Source organism: Lycium barbarum, chromosome 8, assembly GCF_019175385.1.
Source record: "Lycium barbarum isolate Lr01 chromosome 8, ASM1917538v2, whole genome shotgun sequence".
NCBI classification, from domain to species: Eukaryota; Viridiplantae; Streptophyta; class Magnoliopsida; order Solanales; family Solanaceae; genus Lycium; species Lycium barbarum.
This window is the reverse complement of record NC_083344.1, coordinates 129489495-129503829: the sequence shown is the minus strand read 5'-3', so window position 1 is coordinate 129503829 and position 14335 is coordinate 129489495. Positions and strand designations below refer to the sequence as shown.

At 34.9% G+C, this 14335-nt stretch overlaps 1 protein-coding gene across 1 annotated transcript; it reads right to left on the bottom strand.

The window, feature by feature from the left end:
- Nucleotides 1-7: 7 nt before the first annotated feature.
- Nucleotides 8-3081, bottom strand: LOC132607397 (zinc finger AN1 and C2H2 domain-containing stress-associated protein 13-like). Its single transcript, XM_060321347.1, has 2 exons — nucleotides 2794-3081; nucleotides 8-955 (listed from the first exon to the last, which is right to left on the bottom strand). Exons 1-2 carry the CDS (start codon nucleotides 2890-2892, stop codon nucleotides 227-229), a joined length of 828 nt encoding a protein of 275 aa, XP_060177330.1. The 5' UTR covers nucleotides 2893-3081; the 3' UTR covers nucleotides 8-226.
- Between the last annotated feature and the right edge of the window lie 11254 nt (nucleotides 3082-14335).

Below are 14335 nucleotides of genomic sequence, written 5' to 3'. Positions count from 1 at the left end.
GTACTCATTTGTAGTGCATTTTGAAGGTGTAAATTCATATTACCTTGGTGGAGTTCCACAAACAGATGCTAAATACATACTGTAACTCTTCAATCTTCCCCACTCTTCCCCCAAAAAGAATAATGCAACAGTGCTATTCTAAATTCTAAAATAGGCTGCCTACTGTTTTTAATTAAAAGATAACATTAAGAAAGACTGCAATGTCCTTCTTTACATTGACCTCCCCCTATGCCTTTGAAGTTCCTTTATGTTCCCTTTCAACATGTTCCACAAGGGACACCGGATCGCGAAAACCTTTACTACATCTGGGACAAACATCGACTGTCAAATTCATGACACCGTTCTTTTCATGGACTTTCTGCACGTGACTCACGAGAGCTGTGACTGAAGAAAATCTTAGAGTGCATTGTGGGCATTGCTCAACTTGCCCACTAGCACTCCCACCACGGTTAGTGGCACTGCTGCTTTGGCCCTTTCCACTAAATTCGCTGCCCAATTTTGCCATTCCAGCTTCAGCTGCCTTGAAGAATGTTGTGGCCCAACTAGAGGATGACGTGGCAGGAGCTTTTTTGGGCTCGTCTTTACTACTGCCAGTTCGAAAGTTCATAAATGGGAATGTTGATTCTGGTTTCTTACGTCCAGGACACTTGTGATCGGGTCCAAACCGATGCTTTAAGCAATGATCGACAGTACACTCCCGACATTTGATTGTATTTGAGAAAGTCAAGAGTTCTCTGCAGCCAGGTACAGGACATTTTCTTTTCTTTGTGGCTTTTTCATAGTTTGATGGATCACACTCGGTGTTTACATGTGATTCCCAAGTTATATTCGGGTCTTCATCAGGAATAAGGCGTACTCCTTTTGCACAGAGTGGGCAAACGACCACGCTAACATCATTCTTGTTCGCCTTTGGACAGTGGTGTCTATTGTAGCTCCGGTGCTCTAGACAAAACACCTGCAAAGTTTTATAACCCACATTAAGCATCTACAAGGTTATAAAGATGGTTGAAGAAAGCAACAAAGGGTATGAAAAGGATATGCGAGGATCAAAAGAAGGTAATTTGAAGTCATATATCTACAGTTTAAAACAAAACAAAGGAAAAAAACATCAACTGATCAATAGGCTCAAATTTTCTATAGGGGTGCTATACAACAAATGTAAAGATGAGATAGAACACTGGGAAAGATTATCATATCACATTCACGATTTTAAAGATACCAGGGAGTTTTACCTCTGCAACACATTTTCAATCAGAAACTCACTTTATTTTTCAAATCTTCAGGAGACAGAAAATCTTACTCAAAGAAAAATCTATTGATAATTCAAAGGAACCTGAACTCATATACTTAAAACCATATAACTGAAAATAGTAAAAACAAAAGAAACAAGGACGTCTCCATTTTCAAGAAGCCCATCTAGAATAAATCAACACTATAAATGATGTACATCAACTTCTTAAATTTTGTTGGTTCCTTAAGTTTCTGTTTGCGAACCACCCAGATTCAAAATTACCTTATCCGGGAAAACAGCCAAAAGTCTCCATTATTCAAAAGTTCAAAGTCATATTATACTACACAAAGAATTGACAATCACACACCAAACAAGAGCTGAAGTAACTTAATGACTTGATTTTGTCAAATTGACAAGGGCTAATTGCTGACAAAATTTCAATGTCATTTCCTCATTAGAAAGGCTGTTTATATTTTTCATCTTTTATCTCCACCTATAGGATGCTAAACGTAAATCCACCAAAGCATCCATTCTTGTTAAAATTGCTGCTGCTCCTTCGTTGCTAGAGCTAAAGTAAAGAAAAGTTAGAACACTCGAGCTTATTTTCTCCCACTTGCTGAATTTTCATATACATCATCAAGATCAAATTTTTAAGCTCCCAAACCCCACGAAGAAAAAGTTATATACCTAACCAGAAACAAGAAAGATCTTCAAATGCAGCTTGTGACCAAAAAGATCCCACCTTTGATAATGGATCATCTATGCTTGAATATCAAAATAGCTGGAATCAGCTACATGAATCCTCTAAATCTATTCAGCCCTTTCCTTTCCAATAATCAATAATTCGTCTTTCTAAGACAAAGTAGAGATTCTTATATCTCACACTTATATCTCCCAAAGGGACTTACAAATCTACAGCCAAACTAGAAAGACTCCAGCAAACACAGAGTGCACCTAAAGTGAGTTCAACAATAACAATTAAACCTTAATCTCAACTAATTGGTCTCACCTATACCGAAAAAGATTTCAACTTAGAACACTCAAGGTCATTTTCTCCCACTTATTGAATTCTCATAAACATCATCAAGATCAAATTTTATGCTCACAAACCCCACAAAGAAAAATGTACATACCAAACCAGACACAAGAAAAGTCTTCAAATGCAGCTTGCAACCAAAAAGATCTCAACTTTGATTAATGGCTTAACTATAGCAGTAGTTCAATACCAAAATATCTGGAGTAAGATATATAAACCCTCTAATCCCTCCCATTCTATTCGACCCTTTTCATTTGAATACTCAACAATTTGTATTTTAACACAAACTAGAGATTCTTACATCCCATACTTATCCCTGTAGTGCCTTACAAATCTATAGCCAAACTAGAAAGACTCCAGCAAACACTAAATAACACCTAAACCTTAATTTCAGCTAATTGGTCTCACCTATAACCAAAAAGGTTTCAACTTTAATCAAATGCCAAATAACAAATAAGCCTTAAAACACAAAATTGACTAGAATGAACATAAATTTGCAAGAATAAAGAGGAAGAAAAATTGGTACCTGATGACAACAATCACAAGTGAAAGGCAAGAAATCAATCTGCCTACAATCATTTACAAAGCAGTGTTTTCCAAGATTTGGAAATTGTGGTGTACCCATTGAACTCGTACACGTTTCAGATTAAAGAAACTTATCAATCAAATTCTTCAAGAAAATAAAACAAGAATCTGAGAATTAAAATAGAAGTTCAACGTTGGGGTTTTCGAAAGTCGTCTTTAGGTAAGGAACAATTGAGTCAAGCTGACTTGTGAATTGTAATGGTTCGAGTCGACTTAATTTTGATTTTTTATTGTTTAAATATATTTGGTTTAAATTTAATTTCGCTTTAGAGAATTAAGAAGGTAATACTCCCACTGTCCCAATTTATTGATCGAGTTTGACTGAGCATGAAATTTAAGAAATAAATAAAGAATTTTGAATTTTGTGGTCTAAAACTAGTTAAAGATATTTGTGTGATTATAGATCACCTCATTAATCATAAAAGGTAAAGTTTAAAGTTATTGTCAAATAAGGAAATATGTCATTAATTCCCTAAATGGTCACTCAAGTTTGGGTAATTACCAACAAGTATCATTTTTGTTTTTTTAAGACAACAAAGTCATTCAACTATCTCTATATTTCTCAAAATATACTAAACACCTCAAAAATCTCCTTTTATCCTAGTTGACATGCCATGTCATTAAAGTGTTTTTTTTTTTGTTTTATTAAAAACCTGTTTAACTTACCATTTAACCAAACTCGTATCTTATACCCAATCAAGCATGACCCGATTAAAGTTTTTAAATTTAGAGATAAAGTTTTAAAATCAAAATTAAAATATGGAAAATTTGAATTTTGTTATAAAATAAAAACGGTATAATAAAATAAAATAGCAAAACGGAGAGAGAGAGCATAAGAAGAAAGTGTAATAGTACTGCTTTTCTTTCTATTGTGAATTGTGTATGTTTCCATCAATTATACATGGCTATATATAAAGCCTTAAATGTAGTGACTTGTGATACACTCAAATTACACCTATTGATGGTATAACGCGAACGTTGTCAAATATAGTAACCCAACAAGGTTGGGGTCGAATCTCACAGGGAATATGGTGTGAAAAAGTTACTAAAGTCGTAGGATGCTAAGCTTAGGTCTAATGTCTTAATCCGATGATTTTGGTAATAGTTGATTTTTCTATGACTAATTAGTATCATACTTACTTTGGTGGAAATTTATGGTAAAATAAAAACTAAGGTTGTGTCCCCGTTAGATAGAGTGTATGATCATGGGTATTGATCTTAATATACTTCTAATGGATCATTATATGAATGCACTTAATCTCTATATGAATCTCTACTATTTCCCAATAAATAAAGATTATCTCTTTTTATGATTTTCCCAAATATGAGAAAATAACTATGAAGAACGATTAATCATGCCAAGAAAATTCTTCTTACTCCTAAGTGAATTTATTAAACAAATTTTAAAGCTTTGAGTCCTTGTTATTTATTCTTACCAACCCTAATTATTTTCCCAAATAAATCAAGGTTTATGGCTTTAATCAATGTTTGCAACCATTAATTATAAATGAAGAATGAGGAATAAATAAACCGTAATGATCCATTATGTGTATATCAATCACAACCCAATCACACAACACCCATCATTGGGTTCACAACCCTAGTAAGGAAATTTAGCTACTCATGACAAAGAACAAGAAATAAGAAATTGAAAAATTCATAATTGCTTACTTTGGAAGAAAAGAGGAATTGATAATACTTGATTTGATGTTTTAACCTTAAAAAACTAGAGAGTATTTAATGTTCTAAGCCAAGAGTAAAAAATATAATAACTGATTACTATTAAAACCCTACAATGACTATTTATAGGTTCTGAAAACGTGAAAGTTGCCGATTTGCACTTTGGTCCCCGTCGATACGAAATACGGTCCGTAAAGTGAAATACGGACCGTAAACCGGTTTACGACCAAGTCTTCCTTCCAGTTTTGAGCAACTTCCATCTTTTGAGATACGGACCGTAAATTGGTTTACGGTCCGTAAACTGCCCAGTCGTCTTTCAACTTCCAAAACTTCGACTTTCTGCTAGATGCTCGAATGGTTAAATACGCTTTGAAATACAGACCGTAAAGTGGAATACGGTCCGTAAAAGTTGTTCATAAATCACCATTTCCTCAGCCTGTCTTTCTGGTTCTTCTTATTCTTTAATACGCCCATGAAATACGGCTCGTGTTTGAGAATACGGACTGTAAACTGAGTTTACGACCACTTCTGCACTTTCAACTGTTTTCATTCCGAATCTGTTCCGTTTCCTGAAAAACACTAAAAACCACATAAAATCACATAGACTTGCTTAAAAACAAGTAAAACTTATAGCAGAAAAGCATCGATTGTGGCCTAAAATCACCCCACATCAACTTGCAAAGGCAAACTTTCTACCGTAGTAGTGGTGGCGGCCCACATGGTCATCAATTTAATTTATTCATAACATTCTCCCTTGGATGTCCATGTAAAAGATAAAATTCTAGTAAATAAAAATATACAAGTTATTCCTAATACGCATTACTTGTTGCCTCATTAAAAATCTTACCAGGAAAACCCAATGGAACCAAACCTTGGTTGAGGGAAAAAAAAGGTGCAACGCGTATTTTACTCCCCTTGATAAGAGCATCATTTTGTATCTCGATGGGGGCATATTTCAATCATGCAGATCAATTTCTTGAATATTGATGTTGGCAACCCCTTAGTAAATAAATCCGCCAAATTATCACTTTGACCGAAATTGTTGAACAATAATTTCACCATTCTGTTGAAGATCTTATGTGAAAAAGAATTTTGGTGAAATGTGTTTGTTGTGTCTCCATCAGCCTTAGCTTTCAATATTGTTGGAATCTTTATCTTCAAGGAGAGACCACAGTTCCTTTCTAAATGTGTTGAGCTATAGATATCAACCATGTGCATTCTCAGTTTGCATTAGAGTTACTAGTATCTTTGAGTGACTTGCCCAAGTAACAATTATTAATTGCCTTATAGAATAGCATAATATGGAAGCCACCCACATGAAAATGAGTAATTGTCTGAGATCATACAACTTCATGCAGATCATATAAATATCCTGCATTTGTACAACAAAACCTTCACAATATTTGTTAGAATAAACAAAATTCATATCAATATTTGATTTCCTTCACATATAAATGTGTAGGAGTTATATTTTGCCTGCACATTAATAGAATATGTTATCCATAATCGTAGTATTAGCAAGGTATATAAGTGCACCTAGTGCACTAAAGAATATTCCATCATTTTCATGAGGTCTAAATGGATCTTTATTTATACAAGTGAGTTCACAACCATTGGGGGTATTCAATGGAATCACTTTTTTTATGTGTAACTTGACTGATAGACAAATATTCTATTTGTTTTTAGGCCAAAAAGAAATTGTTTTTTCAAATTCATTCATCTTAAATCCTTTAGTAGAAAATCTACTGCTTTTGGAAACTCCTAAGAATTCCAATAATATCCTAGTCATACACAATAATCATAACGACTTTAGATCCACACCTCTTTATAGAAACACAAAGCAATTATACCACATGCGCACTGATTTATTTTTCAATCCTTACAAGGACTTACGAAACTTTATCGAACCAGTTTCTTGAGAACTATTTTATGTTTCATGCACTTTGAATCCCTCAGGGATTTTCATAAAGATTTTGTTGTCTAGCTAGCAATATTAATAGTGACAACAATTCGTTATATGCATATCGAGTTTTTATGTATTGTCAGCCTAATAAGATCTCTGAAAGTGATTGCATCCACCACATGAGAATATGTCTCCATATAATCAATGTCAGGCCTTTGCGAAAAGAAAACCTTAATGCCATAAGTCATGATTTATATCTAACGACTTTATTCTCTTCGTCTCATTTCCGCAGTATATACAACGTACCTCACTGGCTATCCACTTTCAGGTGTTTGGACTACAAGTCCACATCCTTCACATTTTTATTTTTATTTTTATGTGAAGTCACTAATACTCGATTGCTCCTTTGATTTTGGCCAGTCATTTCTTTATCTGTATCATGATAGATTTAAACTTCAAGAATATCATCATAATATCGAGCGCTATATCATATACGTCGTCGACGATCTTTTGGATCAGTTCCATAAACATAATTTGTCGAGATCTCTTCATATTCATTAATTTCAGGTACCTGAACCTTTTTCAAGATTTGATGAAGTGTTATGTCTTTGGGCTCTTCTAGAGCACTCGCCTCCTTATTATGACCATAATAATAATTTGCTCCTCTCCTTTTAAGGATTTTTATCTTTGGAACCGATCGGTCTACCACGCTTCAGGCGTGCCGTAGACTCTGTCCTTCAGGGACTTTAATTCTAAATGTAGCATTTGTAGCTAGCATATAATATTCTTTGGGTCAGTAAAATCCGTCTGACATTTGACTTGAATTATCCTTTTGAATGAAGATTATGCTAATGATAATTTATTCCACATAATATATTTTTCAGCTACTTATCATTTCTCCCCCTGATGCTAGTAAGACTAACATATAGCCCCAACCTTCTTTGGGGATCCATCTTTGTGCGTTGTGGTGGTGCAATTGAATTTATTCCCGCACATTCAAATGTTTGTAGATGGATATTATTTGGTTCCTGACCCTGAACCAATTGTGATAGGGATTTTATTATTACTTGTTTGGCTTGATGCATACAAGTGCTACTATATGCTAAATAGCATATCTCATACCAAATTGGGAGTTTTATTCCCATACTCAATGATTTAGCTATCATTGGAGGCATACAATTTCTACTAAACCAACTATGGATATAAACCAACACTATTAACATAATTGTATTGTTTGGAACCATGCTCTTAATTTATCAATTTGAGCAAACTACCTTGTAAAAATCAAATGGCAAGTAGATACAAAACACACATGTGACCAAATCATAGATGCATCTATTAAATCTGTTATAGCCCGTATATTGTACGTTTGGAAATTCCAAAGTCGTCGTGAAAAGTTAGGGGCGAGATCATTTTCAAAAAAATTATTTCAATGTGCGAGTGGTTGAAAATATTATTTATGATTATTATTAGTATGGAAATGTTGAGAAAAGTTAAGGGCAAAAGGAGAAATTCGCAAAATGATCAATGGAAATAATGTGGAAGCTTAGGGGAAAAATGGTAATTTCACATAATGTTCAAGAATGATCTTCGAGGAGCAAAAATGTTCAAGAAAATTTATGAAGAGGCCATATTGGCCGTGCACTATATGCCCTTCTTTGTAATTAATGGGGGCTAATTGTGAGTATAGAATAATATATGGGTCAAAGCTTCCTTAAGAAGACATTTGGTCTTCTTTGACCATTTTTAGAAATTTCAAAAAAAAAAAAAAAAAAAAAAAAAAAGAAACCTCTAGAGAGGGGCATGTGCCCCTCACATGCTTGGAAGCTTATATATATATATATGACTAAGTCTTGAAAGGAAGACTAATTCATCAATTGCCAAGTCTAGAAAAATCAAGAAAGATTAAGAAAGAAAGAGAGGAGGAGAAAAGGGAAGGCCATTTCGGCCAAGACCTTGGAAAACTAGGCCCTTGATATCTTGTTCCAAAAATTAGTCTCTTCATGTATTCCTACTAATTGAAGGGTCCTCTTCAACGTGGTGCAATTGTTGAGGCAAGAAAACTATCCTTTGTGGCAAGTCCAAGATTCTAGTCAAGTGGAAAGTTAAGGAAGAAGGTAAGGATTCATGCTCTTTTATGTGTTATGGATGGTGTGTGAATATTGTTGTGTGTAAGAATGAATGAAAACCATAGAAATAATGTGTGTTGTAGGTGTGGCCGTGAGTGTATATTGTGTGTATGGCCGTGTATATTTGTTTTATTGTGATGGGATGGTGAGCAAATTTTATGTAGTATATTAGTTGTTGAAATGTATGGACATGGATGAAGAATTCATGAAAATATATATGTAGTTGTGTTAGCCGAAAATAGTTGCATTTGTGGAGAAATGATGAATCAATTTTACTAAGTATTTTAATTGTTGTGTTATGAATTCCATGATGTTAAATGAGGATTTAATAGTTGGAAATGAAGTTGTGATTATTTGTGGATCATGGAAGGTAGTGTGATATTATTAGTATGATGTTGTAGTGTGTAGTTCATTAATTTGAAGGGGAAATGGAGTGTGTTGTTATTGTTCTTATTGGAATTGGAAGGCATCGGGTGAAGTAGTATGTCGGTAGAATCATTTGAATGTTATGCAATGTGAATTGAATATGAATGAAATGTCATTAGATTGTGTGACAAAGGTTGCCAAGGTTACAATGTATCTTGGATTAAATTGTTGACATTGTTGGCATGATTGTTGGTAATATTGTCGATAGTTTGGTCGGGTTGAATTCCCGGATTATTGTTAATTCAAATTTGGCCGAGTTAGAACCTCGGGGATGGTATATTTACAGGGGAAATGCTGCCGAAATTTCGGCAGACAAAGTGTTACTTTAAGGAATCAACTTCTAAAGGCCCTAATTAAGTTTTGGTAAACAAGACCAATGTGTAGATTTTGGCGGATTTGGAACGTGAATTTGGAGTATCAAAAGGAGCGGAAAAAGGTATGTAAGGCTTCACCCTTCTTTCTATGGCATGTCTTAGACGTAATATGTTGGTTAAGAACCTCGGGGGCCCTTCTACCCTCCAGAATCCGCATCTAAAGTTTCTCCTTTTTCAATCAGTAGAATTGAATTAAAAAGTGTGCAAAATGTTGGAAGAATTTCCTAAACCTCTAGAACTTGCATAAATAGGACCCGATGACCCTAAAACCCTCACAAGTAACGCCATGACATGTAACATATGTAAATTTGGCGCGCCGCCTCATTTGATCCGAGGTGGGCCCACTGTTTCTCGGATTTACCTTATTATTCCGCTTGACTTACTTTGATGCTGAATCCAAAAGAAACCTTCGATCCTTATTCCATTACCAAATGACAAGTACTGTACCTATCCCAACGAGAATACTTCCATGATGATAATGATAACGATGATGTCAGAAAAGAGAATATGCCTAAGATAAGTACGACAAGAATGATCTCACGACTAAGAGTCTTGAGCTAAGAATCCAATGTGAATATGGAAGTGTTATACTAGTTTCTAAAAGTCTTCAAAGCATATGGATTAATGGTTATAATGCCTATGATCGTATTCTATGTCTCCTCTTAAAGCTGTCTTCCGTTGATAGTCTCGCCTTATAATTATCGTTCCTTCAAGGTGAGACAAGTGACCCGATTATCCCATAATGTAATCGGAGGATTTCGACCTTACGTCACTCCGATGGACACACGACTTTCTTTGGGCTCTCATGCATGCCAATTGTATGACATATGAATATGAAGTGAATATGTATATGTATATGTATATGTATATGGGGAAGGGGAAGGGCCACTGTTATATCACCACCTGATTCAGCTGGATTCCATCCCAGACGCGGGATGCCCGGACGCGGGATATGAGAGAGCCGGATACGGCGTCTGTATATGTTATATATATTTATATATGATACGTTGGGACACTGTTGGGGAGGGGGGTGGGAGAGCCGATGTACCTGGCGTCTGTAAATGTGAATAAAGGATACCGTTTTCTGAAACGTTCTGTTTTCTTTACATGTAAATAAGAAGTACTGTTTTTCTGAGAAAGGGACTAAGCATGCATGGCATCTGCCTGAAAGGCATCCATATGTACAGGTTACTTCTGTCCCAAGATAAGCTCCATATGTTTATTCCGTTATTATTCATACTGTATATTCCTTTATTATGTCACTATTCATGCCTTACATACTCAGTACATTACTCGTACTGACCCCTCTTCTTCGGGGGCTGCGTTCATGCCGCGCAGGTACACCAGATGAGCCACAGTTATCATAGAAGATGTTCCAGCGGAGTTGGCGGGCTCCACTTGTTCTGGAGTGCTACCGAGTCAGAGTATATGAGCTATGGTGTTTGTTCAATGTTAGAGACTTTGCAGACAGAGTCGTGGGTATAGAGTGTCAGCATTGGTAGACGGATTCACCAGTCAAATGCTATTACTGTGTTTCATGTCACGGGTCCCATAGATGATAGACTTTACATATGAAGAAGAAAAAAATTTGAGAGCTTACTATGTATTTATTCCTTAACTGATACAAGAGTTTGTCTATGTAATAAGAGTCAGCGGGTTCGCTCGGCTCCAGATATGGGGTCGGGTGCCCATCACACCCTAGTAAAGTTGGGGTGTGACAAAATCATATAATAGTAAAGGGTCCACATGGCAGGTGACTGAGCTCATGTATATATATCACATTTTATATATTCCAAATATATGGAGATCCTAATCCCAACCTTAGCTGGTCTAATAATAGATTTATGATCATAAGTAGCAAAAGAGAATTTCTTGAAGAATCTTTTATTTCTTCTAGATAGAACCACGTGAATTCTCAATTATTTTTGCATTATATTTAAACTGAGATGGCCAACTGGTCATGCAAACTGATGTTTATTTCAACAAACTTCTAGTTTACTATCGTATGTGATTTCTTCATCATACTCATATTATGTGTAGTACAAACAGGAGGGAAGCAGGGTATTTCACATTTATATTTCTTGCCCACTATGACTGTAGTAATGTGAAGATATTAAATCTTTCATTAATTTATAGTCTCGTTATGAATGCCCACTTTGGTGAATACCTTTGAAACTCAATAAGTTTCTTTGAGACATACTACCGTAGAGTGCTTTCTTGATAATCAATTTAATTCCTCCAATATAGTAATAAATTAACTCTTCCAGGGCTGCCAATTAATTGTGTACTATCACATATTTTATAACACCATCCGTATGATGAACATCCCCTTTAAAGGAGAAAATTATATCATTTTGAGCCTGATCAAAGTTATTATAGGCAAGAACTGTTTCTTGCTTTAACCTTTTCCCTTAAATAACCATCATCGACAAGGTGATCAATGACCACTTATATCACAATATTGATTTCTCTCAAACCTCCCCATGAGGTGAGTCGTGGTATAGTATAACCATACATAAGCATGTATTTATGCATATATATGATCACATCTTGCGACATTCACTTTAAAGAATGGGCCAGCAATCACGGTGCTTATCACAAATTATATTTTTTTCAAGGAATGAACTATAATCATTTGTATGTGCTTCATAAATGTTCATTATAAGTTCCTTGTCATGCCTTGAAATTTATTATATTTATATGACTAACCTCAGCATCACTTTAATTTGAAAGGACAAGTGAGCCTCCATTTTGTATTCCTTTCTTTTGATGGAGGATTTATAAAATCTATTAAATTAGGTCGCACAACAACCACATGCTCAATGACCTTTCATATCACATTGATGATAAAAATTATCTTCACCCATTGAAGGACCATATTTGAGGACACATAGTGTTTTTCCTTTTATAATTACCATAATGAAGGCTATCATTATTTTGTCCTCTATCACGCCCACGTTCATTCATATAGCCACAACAAATATTTTGTCATCTTTCAGACTTATCATATATTGTTACCACATTCACTTCAGGGAATGGAGCAAAGTCAGTGGGACGGGCTTCACAATTTTATCAAGAGCATATTAATTTGCTCTGTCATCATCATATCAATCATCAATATAGTGCGTTGGGACTCAAACCCAACAACTTATTATCATGATACACCGGAACTCTAACCCGATATTTTACCCTTTTGGTGTGATGAGATTTGAATCCACCGTCGTACCCTCAACCAATGGCATAATAGGACAAAGTGCAATAAACTCACCCTTGAGCCTTTAAAAATATCCCACTTTGTGATTGTTTGCATAAGTGAATTAATCTTCAACAAGACATATAAAATATAACCATTTTTGTGGTTGAACTTTTTTTTAGAACTCTTAGAGTTCAAGTGGATCATAAATTAGTGTCACAATAATAAAATTCATGTATTAGTATCAAGATCTAGTAGAAAATTAAACTGAATTAAATAGTTCTGCTAAAAAAATATTGGTTAATATGAATACTTTTTTTGAGCTACCTGTCAATATAATGCAAGTCCAATAAAAATTTAGCCATGTGACGTAGTATAAAATAATAGTTCAACTGTGAAAGACCATTAAATTAATTTGAAGAAAAGAAAATATAGTATAATGTATAACAAATACTATTTCTCCAAAGAAAAGGCTAAGATCCGAATAATTGAAAATATGGAGCCACTGTTCCATACTTATGTTAGCCGGACATCAGATATGTTACTAGATGTTACATCAAGGATGTATCAAGGGAACACCCAAAACCCCACTTGCCAAATTATCTCAGTGACAGTAACGCAGCAACAAACAGGATAAGACTCCCAATATATGTGATGAGGTTAACAGGATAAGTGTCTTCCTCTTAAGAAATGTGAATATATCGATTTTAAATAATCACATATAAAACCCCTATAGATAAGTCCAAATATAACAGAGACAATGAAAAATAATCCATACCTTGAATGTGAGCAAAGAAGAATTACTTATTCAAACCTTTTCCTGAAAAGATTTTATGCATGGTATTTTTATTTTAAATCTAAGAATCTTATGCAGATAACATGTTATAAAATAAAAACGGTATAATAAAATAAAGTAGCAAAACGAAGAGAGAGAGCATAAGAAGCAAGTGTAATAGTACTTCTTTTCTTTCTATTCTGAATTGTGTATGTTTCCATCAATTATATATGGCTATAGATAAAGCCTTAAAATGTAGTGACTTGCAAAGGCAAGCTTGCTACAGTATTAGTGGTGGCCCACATGGTCATCCACTTAATTTATTCATAACAAATTTGAGGTATTTTAGGGCTTTAGTTTAATATATTGCTAGATACTATCATGACAAGTTGGAATATCTATATATACTAGTTACATGACATGACATGAAATATAAAAATATTTATATTTTAGGCAAAAGTCATAGATAGCCGCCTAAACTTTGTCACATTTTCTTCTGGACTACCTAAACTGAGGGTTGTACCTATTAGGTACCTACACCAGTCTAAATTTGATCCTATTGGGTACCTTTTTCACAATAATCAGCAAAATTAAGAAAGTGTATTACACTCTCCATGACGTGGCACCTTTGTCCAATGAAAACGTGACACGTGGCGGTGGAGTCCATCATAATAATTAAAAAATAAATTATACACCCCCTAAAATTTTCATCTCCTTCGCCGCCCCCCTCCAACTGCAAAAGAAACCGGTCGCCGCTCCCCCACCACTGGCCCCTGCACCACCACCCCCAACCGCCGTCCCCCACCCCACCAATAATTTATTCTTCTTTTCTTCTCTTATTTAGGTCTATCAATGTCTTTACAAGACCCACCAACCTTTAATGAAAGGTGGGATAAAAAAAGAGTCCTAGTAATGGTGAATTCCCATTTTTTCCGGTGCACGAGTCATAATAATGGTGAATCCCCATTTTTTCCGGTGAACAAGATGATAATGCTACTTTTCA

Excerpts from the sequence above, each read along its gene's own strand:
- LOC132607397 (XM_060321347.1), bottom strand. The coding sequence starts at position 2,892 with ATGGGTACACCACAATTTCCAAATCTTGGAAAACACTGCTTTGTAAAT. Across the intron at positions 956-2,793 it reads CTTGTGATTGTTGTCATCAG|GTGTTTTGTCTAGAGCACCG; the intron begins GTACCAATTTTT and ends AAAACTTTGCAG.